This window comes from Hordeum vulgare, chromosome 3H, assembly GCF_904849725.1.
Source record: "Hordeum vulgare subsp. vulgare chromosome 3H, MorexV3_pseudomolecules_assembly, whole genome shotgun sequence".
NCBI classification, from domain to species: Eukaryota; Viridiplantae; Streptophyta; class Magnoliopsida; order Poales; family Poaceae; genus Hordeum; species Hordeum vulgare.
Window position 1 is genome coordinate 547,990,332 of NC_058520.1, and position 9,879 is coordinate 548,000,210.

A 9,879-nucleotide genomic window follows, 5' to 3' on the forward strand; every position below is an offset into this window, starting at 1 on the left:
TGCCAGCTTCAGAGAACGTAATCTGAAAGGTCGTCTCAACAGATTCAGGAGGGAATTTCAAGAAGCATGGTGAGATTTTAGCGAAGCCGTAAGCGTCTCCTCTGTACTTCCGGTCCGTACCATGGGAGCTCCTTTGTGGGTATCTTGGCTCCTGCATAGTTGAAAGCTGAATCTGTTGCATGTTATAGATGTGAAGTGAGTGTTATTGCATAGGAGTCATGCTTGGAAAGTAGTCAGATGCACCAGGGCACCACCCCCTGTTATGTTTTTCTTCTTCTTTTGGAGGTGAAGGGGAAGATGCAACTATAAACACATATTTGCATTCTAGTACCGTGCCAAGCCATTGGAGGAAATTATTTTTATTAGCCTTTGATGTATCCTCATAATTTCTTACTTGTGTATCTTACTAAAACCATGCCACTTATTATGGATCGGAGGGAGTAAGATAGAGCAAAAGCATAATATGGTCCTGCATGCTGAAAGCAATGTTAAATTTGTTCCTCTGCTGGTTGCTATTATCAGTTCCCAGCACTCCAATGGTGCATCCAGATTTTGATGTCTCCTTTCAAATTTCTCCGTCGAAGAGCTCTTCGTAGGTTTTGTAAATGCTCTGAGGGTGCACAAACGAATCCCCTCTGATTTGCTTAACCTGTTTCAACATGAGCATTGAACAAGACATACTTGTATCAGTAACAATTCTAGAATGTGTATAACAAACACAATCAGGCGTATACTACAGCAAGCTTGTTTAGACTACTTGTATGAGTTAACCAGAATAGTTCTATGTTTATGAAGTTTCGTATATACACATTTGCAAATGCCAGCATTGTGGCAAGCAATCTTAACATTTTCTGCACCTCGGAGGCCCAGACAAACAAATGCGATGTTCGACACTTGCCTGTTTGATTTCAGAAAGCTTGGCACACAGTTCTTCAGGAATGGACCAGTCAAAGAGATCAATGTTCTCCTTCAACCTCGACTCATTAGCACTCTTGGGAAGTACACTCTGACCCTGTTGAAGACCCCAGCGCAGGGCAATCTGCGCTGAGGTTTTTCCCAAGCTCTCGGCTATTGACGTCACCACCGGGTTACTCGCGACGTCTTTCATCCTTCCCAAGGGCGCATAGGCCTGTATACCAGAAGCATATGAGGACAACACTCCAGTGTCACTAGCTAGGTGAGGTCAAAAGACACATGATGCAGACTTACCGACAGATGAACCCCATTGGAGTGGCAAAACGCTCTCAGCTTCGCCTGTTGCCAGCCAAGGTGGCACTCGACCTGATCAACGGCTGGAGGGACACGGGCAACGCCAAGCAGATCACCAAGCTTCTTGGAGGAAAAATTGCTCACGCCGATTGCGCGAGCCTTGCCTGAATCATACAGCTGCTCCATCGCTTGCCAGGTCTTGGGTATGTCAGGTTGCATAAAGTTCTCTGGGCTAATCTCGGTGCCTTTCTTGACCTGGAATGGCCAATGGATCTACAGAGACATACAGAAGAGAATAGTCAGTTGTCTGCAGCAGAGGCATGGCAATCTTTCGATCATGATGAATGTGACCAACTTACCAGGTATAGATCCAGATAATCCAGCTGCAGATCTTTCAAAGTGCTGTCGATTGCGAGCGGAACGTCTTCCGGTGCGAGATCGCTGCACCTACAGGGGCAACACAGAGTTTTCTTCAAAATGCAGAACAAGTGCAGGGTTCTTGACTTCTTTGAATGGAGAAAGAAGCGCAGAGTTTTGATTCTCTGGCTGTCACTATAGGAAGTGAGATGGCTAGTTGGAACCAAAATTGCTGGTCCTGCAGACAAAGACAAGTATTACCATATTTTGGAAGTGATGAAGAGGTCCTCTCGCCTGACCACGCCATCGTGGAAGAGCGTCTTCAGAGCAACACCAATCTAGTATAGGAACACGCCGAGTTACTCCTCGTAGTCTCTTTGGTGAATCAAGGATGTGTACTCCTTGCAGATGCGGTGGTGGTGTGTGCTTTACAGGGTTAACTAAACAAAGTAAGTAACCAACCTCCTTCTCGTTGTTGTACAGCGGCGCGCAGTCGATGTGCCGGTACCCTGCCTGCCGCCATTGCCGTAGCAAGCAAACTTACAAGTCGGAACAGCACGCACAGGTTTGAATTGGGGAAAGAGCGGATGGAGAGGGAGGGCTGGGCTGCCTGGTACCTTGACGGCGGCGCCGAGCACGTCGGCGATGACCCCCGGGGCGGCCTTGTAGGTGCCGAGGCCCACGGAGGGGACGCGGGCGCCGGTGTTGAGCGTGAAATGGGCGGCGCCGGCCATCCTCCGGCGATCCGGCTGGTCGACACTGTTGTGTTGTCTCCGCCGCGGCGCGGGGGGAGCGGGGCAAAGACCGTCTCAAGCCGAGTGGCCAGATGATATACTCGTCATCTTTGACCGGTCTAGATCGCCCCACTCATCCGGTGCAAACCCCGAGGAAATGCGGCCGCGGGACCCGCTCGTCAGACATCCCGAAGGACAGAGTAAATTCCTTTCGCGTCTTCTCCGGCGACATTCCAAGGAAAAAAAAAATGTCCGGCAAGGAAAGGCAATAATAATAATAAACTTGTAAACAAACGAAAAGGCCCCATTTTTATTAGCATGTGATGGACGATCCGTTCCGTACAGAAGAAACAAAAAAAAAAAAAAACCAGTGGCTGGAAGAGCTACAGGATAAATTCATGCCTCCATCGGCAAGACAGTACTAGCAGAAATTACATCACTGCACGAGCGATCCATGCAGCAGTCCACCCAAGAGCCCCCAGACCCCCAGCCCCAGGGGGCGCTGAATCATTCTAGTATTACATTCCTTAAGCGCGTAGGTTGGTCGGCGATACATAACAAGTGACTGACGCTAGCAGGGCGCCCTGCTCTCTGGTCTGGGGCGGCGGAACCGGCCACGACCGGGAGCAGTCCTAGATTTCGCCGTCCCACAGCTCGTCGTGGGTCTTGTAAACGCTGTCTTTGTTGACGATGAAGTTGCCCATGAGCAGCCTACCCTGAAGATCACAACAAAGAGATGGCAAGTCATCAGAAATAACTGCTGCACTCACGCTGGCGGCGTGCTACGAACGGAAAACCTGGGAATGCATAAATTGCATATCGTGGTTCTGCTAGTCAGGGATCAGAATTCAAGACATTATCGAAGTGTATCCGTCTTTATGGATCTATAGGAACCTGAAGCTGTTTGTTTCAAACAACGTTGGCCTGGTTAAGCGATCCAGCACGCAGTAGCCTCTACACGGTGAATTCGGCGGTCGTTCTGTTCTACCTGTATGTGTTTTTTGGAGTAAAAGGTACTCCCTCTGTCCCAAAATATAAGGTCATTTTTGACACGAAGGAGGGAGTAATAAGGTGTTGGTCCTTCAAAAGATAAGTGCTCCTTGTTTCGTAAGGTCAGAAACACAGAAAATTAGGCCTGCCACTGACAGTGAATAAAACAGTAGCCCTTCCGGTCCAAAACGAATTAGCAGTTTCTTATATCATGCGAGTGACATTGGACCATTGTAACTAGAAATGACAAGCAATAGAATTTTCAAAGATAAAAAGGAGTAGAACACAAACATCGCCTATGTATCATAATGAATATACCTGTATCTGTGCATCATTTCACTAGAATGCATCACACGCCTCTGAACTATATTATTGTTGCTTGTTATTTCCTCAAACACTGTTGTCGCATGTTATTGCTCGTGTGTTCCAATAAACAGGCACGATCATAGGATAAAATAACTACTGAGTCTGCACATCCTTTCACTATAATGCTGCATTCCTATGCGTTTGAACTATATTATTGCTGCTTGTTATTGCTCATGTGTGTCCACTTTCAGCAGGCATGAGCAAAGGATTATATTACAGTTTTCGTACGAGTATCCTGGCACTGAAGCTACCCAAAACAAAAGCATAAACTTTAAACCCTACAAATTCAGAAATGCTACTTAATTATAAGTTCTATAAGAGCACTTCTGGTAAGGTTTTAGAACTTCAGTACATTCTACAAATTTCAAATTGGGCACCAACCATCAGTGTAATTTTCTCCAAATTATATATAGCAGCTCTGATCTAGTAAAAGAAGTCGGTTGAGACACAGCACAGCTAAAGGTAGATAAAAAATGCCCATACAAAGTTGCATAACTCACCTGCTTAATCTCAGAGAACTTTGCAAGCAAGTCTTCTGGAATAGACCAGTCATAAACGTCAAGGTTCTGCTTTATCCGTTCTTCACTCACACTCTTTGGGAGTACACTGTGACCCATCTGAATGTTCCAGCGCAACGCCACTTGTGCAGGAGTTTTGCCGAGCTTCTCAGCAATTGAGAGGACGACTGGTTCTTTGAGGACATTACCATTCATCCATGTTGAACCAGGTGAACCTAGTGGTGAGTACGCCTGCACCATGTAGATGTTGAATCATAAGCACAAGCAGCACTTCCGAAAAATAAAGGTACAAGTACCACTAGCAAGTCACTGGACTGAAAGAAAAATATAGTTAGATTGTAGACTTACAGAGAGATGAACACCAGCCGACTGACAAAAGCTATGGAGTTTAGATTGCTGCCAACTAGGATGGCACTCCACCTGGTCAACAGCCGGAGGTACGCGAGCTACAGCAAGCAAGTCACCCAATTTCTTCGATGAGAAGTTACTCACACCAATTGCACGAGCCTTGCCAGCATCATGCAACTTCTCCATTGCTCCCCATGTAGCTGGTATGTCAGGTGGTAAGAAGTTTTCAGGGTTGCCAATGCTTGTTCCCTTCTTGATTTTAAATGGCCAATGGATCTGCAACAATATACATGCTATTAGTTTTTGATTTGACATTATTCTCCAACAACATACTAAACTCTTTCAACAAACAATCATCTATGTCAAAAGTTGGATAGAAGTATTGCAAATAAACACCAAAAGTATCCATAGACTTAGCAAGCAGAAGTCCACAATATTATGTCTGTCAATACCAGAATGGATAGATTTAATAAGGTTAACTGAATACTACTGACCAGAGTTGTCGAACAGGGCAAGAAATAAATGCCAGCATATCCAATGAGTGATAAAACGAAAGCACATTTTCAATGACCCAGTCACTCTTCACATCATAATATCGGAGTAGAATTATGCAGCACCGTGTAATGGACTAGCACTATAGAAGGTGTAACATAGACAAACTTTGGACGCTAATGTATGATTTCACAATAATGTAATTTGACCGTCGATTGAGGAGAATTATCTTTTACTAAAGAAATGAACGGAATATATGAAATAGCTACTTGTTTTAAATAGATGCCAGTTGTGGTCATGAGACACTGAAGATACACAAACCATAACCGAGCAAGTAACGTGCTTAACTGTGACTTTTAACAGGAAGATCCATACAACTTACAAGGTAAAGATCCAAGTACTCAAGCTGCAAGTCACTGAGGGAATCCCCAAGTGCCTCGGGCACATCTTCTGGGGCATGATGACCACACCTGAAAAAGCATACCCATTAAACCAGCAATTGGTTGGACATGAAGCAGTGAAGAGATATAACAACATGGATATCACCAGAAATCCGGCCTACCATAGCTTAGAGGTGATAAACAGATCTTCGCGCTTGACTACACCCTCATCAAATAGTTTCTTCAGAGCCAAACCGACCTGGACAATCCAAAGGCGCATTCTGTTATTCGTTACACAAGTTCAATGGAGAAAACTTGAGACAAGAAAGAATCTACTGGCGTCAGAAGGGCAAATGCTAGAAGCATGAGTTTTGATTGCCATTTCCAACTGGTACATACTTTAAAGTTGCCCAAATTGGTCACTTGAGCTTTATAAACCAGTTGTTTTGTTTTTCTTTGTTTCCTCTTTCTTTTATCTGAAGTAGGTGGATGTTCATGGACTCTTTCCAGACCCGTTCACTAATTATTAGTGTTATTTTGAAAAAAGAAGAAGCGGGAGGCCCTCGATTTCCATCATTTGAATACTCCCTCCGTCCCAAAATTCTTGTCTTAGGTTTGTCTAGAAATGCATGTATTAAAATAGTAAAACGTGACTAGATACATTCATATCTAGACAAATCTAAGACAAGAATTTTGGGACGGAGGGAGTATAAGTCTTTTTAAAGGTTCCACTAAAAGACTACATACGGATGTATATAGACATACTTTAGAGTATAGATTCATTCATTTTGCTTCGTATGTAGTCCCCTGGTAAAATCTCTAAAAAAATTTATATTTAAGAACGGAGGGAGTAGAAACCAGAAAGCAAAATTCCCATAACGAAAGCATGTTGGACAACTGAATGCTCGTAATATTATGTTCCAGCTTCTGTTATTCAGTTATTTCTTGTCTTGTCAGTGATGGTGCGCTCTTGGTTGCAGGAAACAAGCAGGAAGTTTAATCACAGGTATATATATATATATATATATATATATATATATATATATATATATATATATATATATATATATATATATATATATATTAGGAATAGGATCAAAGGGAAGATAGTGCAGGAAGGTTTGGGGGAGGCCGGGTAGGGTTGGTTTGGTACCTCCTTCTCGTTGTTGTAGGCTCTGGCGCAGTCGATGTGCCGGTATCCCGCCTGCACGCACGATTTTTGTTTTAGTCCAAAGACGAAATCGAATCGGGCGGATGGAAAGAGGAAAGGGGGGGGGGGGGGGGGGGGGGGGCATTGTGGGGATTTGTGGTGAGAGAGAGAGGGAGGGACCTTGACGGCGGCGTAGACGGCCTCCCCGACGACGCCGGGGTCGGACTGCCATGTGCCGAGCCCGACGGAGGGGATCTTGGCGCCGGTGTTGAGCACGAAGTGCGTCGCCATCCCCGCTCACGGGCGCACGCACAGCCACGGTCTCGGAGACGGCGCTGGAAGGAAGGGGACGGGGACGAATCGGAAACGGGACGGGATGTTGGTGCGCGGCGCTTTATAGGCAGCGGGTGCCGTCGGCACGGCTGTCCCGGTGCTTGGTGGTGGTGGCGGTCGTCGAGTATGAGTATGAGGTTGGTGCTGCCGAGTGGCGGGATGAACCAGCCGCGGTTGTGGAACAGAGCTTTCTCACAGTCGCACGTTCACATGCTTATGATTGTTTTTTTTTTTTGGAGGGGACGTTCACATGCCTCTGTTTTGTTGCCCGTTGTCTCACACGCACTGTTTGTCTTGTGTGTTCATATAATATCGGGAACTTGCTGCAGTCCTGCATTTTTGTTATGACCTGGGTGCAGACGTGCAGTCGTGTCTCGTACTACTACTGTACTATATGCAGTTCATTTATAAGCGGCTAAAACATCATATATTATGATACAACGGTAATATTATATATATATATATGTATGACACAGGCTGATCGGGCCCGGGTCCCGATAAAACGTCATATATTATGATACAGACGTAGTATATATGTATGACACCGGCCGGCCGGGGCCGGGTCCCGATGAGACACAAGGTTTACCTGCTCCATCTCTGTCGCGTGTGCCGCTTTGATTTGCTTTGCCGGATTCGACCGGCTCGTACCATCTTTCTTCTCCAGGCCGGCCGGCCGGGCCGAACAGCGGCCGGTGGTGTCGACATCCACGACGGCAGGCAGGCAGACCGACGCGAGGCTAGCGCCAGACCACGTCCACGTACGTCCATCCTGCTGCACTGTGGTAGGAGTGCTGCACTTCGCTAGCCTAGCTAGCTGAGACAGACTCGCGTTATTCTGCGTATAGCCATATGTTTTTTTTTTTTTAAGAATCAGCCGTATAGGCGTCTGAATCGTGAGCAGTGACGCGTTAACTACGTACTCCCTCCGTTTCAAAATATAAGATTTTTTTAGGTATTTCACTAAAAGACTACATACGAAGCAAAATGAGTGAATCTATACTCTAAAATATGTCTATGTACATATGTATGTAGTTTATAGTACAATCTTTAAAAAGTCTTATATTTAGGAACGGAGGGAGTAGTTTTTTCTTGTTTTGTTTCGAGAAACCGTTAACTAAGCCTATTTGAGACCGTTCTGCTCCATCAAACCCAGTTTCGCTTCATTAAATCTATTTTGGAGCAGTTTATGCAGGAGTTGCAACAATTTCAAAAAAAATGTTTGACTTTCATCTAGCTTCAGCTTCACGAATGGAAAATTTTATAAAAGGATCTATTTGATTGAATGAGAGGTGAGAAACGAAGGGGTACCCACTTATTGGTGACAGTAGTGGGTAATTTTCTTCCAACTTCGGCTTCTACAATTTTATGAAGCACCTCTAGAGAGCTTCACAAAAAAAAAAACAAAGAGTTGGACCCAAGATTTTTTTTTGCGGAGCGGCATATCATGGAGATACCCCGTTTGACTAACGTTTTTTAGAGCGGGGTAGAATTTTCTAAAATAGAGCAGTCCCAAACAGGCTCTAAGGCTCTCTTCGAGGACCCTCCACTCCACAACTGCGCTCTTGGAGCAGGCAGAGCTACAGTTAAAAATCCTGGAGCACACGTTTCCTCATTCCGCAAATGCTCAGATTTTTGATAGTTGGTGGATTGCCGAACAGGGTCTAAAAGGTAGAGTTATTGCAAGGAAACGCACACCCCACGCGTTTTCGGCCAACCTATGTGTGGGCCGGGACACCCATGTTTTCTACATTTTATTTTGCTGCATTTTTCCGTTTCTTCTTTATTCATATTACAAAAAAGTTCCAAATTTCAAAACAAGTTCTGTTTTTTCGGGAAACATTGTTCATGAATTCAATTTTAAATGGTTTTTCAAAAAAATTCATGAGTTTGAAGAATATTTATGAATTTCAAAAATGTGTTTGCCAATTCAAAAAAGTTCATGAATTCCCAAAAAGTTCATAAATTTAAAAAATGGTCATGAGTTTCAAAATGCGACTTCCAAAAAAATGTTCACAAGCTTGTACAAAATGTTCACAATGGTATTAAGAAATATCGAATTCGAAAAAAGTTCATGAATTTTATAAAAAGGTCCATGGATTAAAAAATGTCCACAAATTCAAAAATGTTAATAAATTTAAGAAAAGGTTCACAGTCCCAAACGTGTTTGCTAGTTTTGGAAAATGCCCATGGTTTTTTTAATTCAATAATTGTTCATGGATTTCAAAACAATGTTCAAAAATTTGGAAAATAGTTTCATGAATTCAAAAATTGTTTGCAAAATAAAAAAGGCTCGCGTGTTTAAAAAAGTTCACGAATTTGAAAAAATGATACTATTTTTTTAATAAAATCCAGAAAAAAGAGAGCCTAAAAAGGCAAAAGAAAAAAAGAAAACCTTGTTCAAGGTTAGGTGTCCTTATTTCGCTACTCGACTGGAGAGTTGATAAGTAAGATTAACGGTTCTGGCGTGAAACACCTTGATTTACTTCCGCGCGAAGCACAAAAGGGAGAAAATCGGGAATATTTTTGCTTTCATGAAAAACATAGATTTGCTAATCATGACTTCTTTTGTCTCCGCGAGAAGCACATATTTGTTTCTTGTGAAGGTACAAATTTATTTGCGCAAGAACTGTAGTTGTGCTTCATGACAAGGGAAAAATCATGCTTTTTTTGTTCCACGAGAAACAAAGGCATATGTTTGCTTCCGTGAGTTATGCTTCCCGGAAAATGAAAAAAAATCACACACTTTTGGCTTCTGCGATGTGCTTCCCAGGAATGGAAAAAACGAGATTTTTCGTGAGCTTTCTTTTCTTTCACGAGAAGCACAGACTTGCATCTCGTTGAGGCACGAATTTGTGCTTCTGGAATGGGCAAAATATGTTTCTGGTTTCAGGTTTTTTCTTGATTTTTTTGTTGAAACCTATTAACAAAGGAAAAACTCTCCAGTTAACAAGTGACCTTTGTAGGGGATGTCACTTAACTAATGATTTCGATGTAATTCAAGT

The 9,879-nt window shown here is 43.5% G+C and overlaps 2 protein-coding genes across 2 annotated transcripts; both read right to left on the bottom strand.

Annotated features, from left to right (window-relative positions):
- Window positions 1-343: 343 nt before the first annotated feature.
- Window positions 344-2,379, bottom strand: LOC123444900 (aldo-keto reductase family 4 member C10-like). Its single transcript, XM_045121782.1, has 7 exons — window positions 2,184-2,379; window positions 2,029-2,079; window positions 1,828-1,904; window positions 1,569-1,656; window positions 1,210-1,482; window positions 899-1,129; window positions 344-649 (listed from the first exon to the last, which is right to left on the bottom strand). The coding sequence occupies exons 1-7, from the start codon at window positions 2,298-2,300 to the stop codon at window positions 566-568; spliced, it is 921 nt and encodes a 306-aa protein (XP_044977717.1). The 5' UTR covers window positions 2,301-2,379; the 3' UTR covers window positions 344-565.
- A 207-nt stretch (window positions 2,380-2,586) lies between these two features.
- LOC123444899 (aldo-keto reductase family 4 member C10-like) lies at window positions 2,587-7,058 on the bottom strand. The gene is made up of 7 exons (XM_045121781.1): window positions 6,725-7,058; window positions 6,548-6,598; window positions 5,577-5,653; window positions 5,397-5,484; window positions 4,523-4,798; window positions 4,157-4,405; window positions 2,587-3,016 (listed from the first exon to the last, which is right to left on the bottom strand). The coding sequence occupies exons 1-7, from the start codon at window positions 6,833-6,835 to the stop codon at window positions 2,933-2,935; spliced, it is 936 nt and encodes a 311-aa protein (XP_044977716.1). The 5' UTR covers window positions 6,836-7,058; the 3' UTR covers window positions 2,587-2,932.
- Window positions 7,059-9,879: the final 2,821 nt, after the last annotated feature.

Excerpts from the sequence above, each read along its gene's own strand:
- LOC123444900 (XM_045121782.1), bottom strand. The coding sequence starts at position 2,300 with ATGGCCGGCGCCGCCCATTTCACGCTCAACACCGGCGCCCGCGTCCCC. Across the intron at positions 1,130-1,209 it reads CCAATGGGGTTCATCTGTCG|GCCTATGCGCCCTTGGGAAG; the intron begins GTAAGTCTGCAT and ends TCTGGTATACAG. Across the intron at positions 650-898 it reads AGCTTTCTGAAATCAAACAG|GTTAAGCAAATCAGAGGGGA; the intron begins GCAAGTGTCGAA and ends ATGTTGAAACAG.
- LOC123444899 (XM_045121781.1), bottom strand. The coding sequence starts at position 6,835 with ATGGCGACGCACTTCGTGCTCAACACCGGCGCCAAGATCCCCTCCGTC. Across the intron at positions 5,485-5,576 it reads TTTATCACCTCTAAGCTATG|GTGTGGTCATCATGCCCCAG; the intron begins GTAGGCCGGATT and ends ATGCTTTTTCAG. Across the intron at positions 3,017-4,156 it reads AGTTCTCTGAGATTAAGCAG|GGTAGGCTGCTCATGGGCAA; the intron begins GTGAGTTATGCA and ends TGTGATCTTCAG.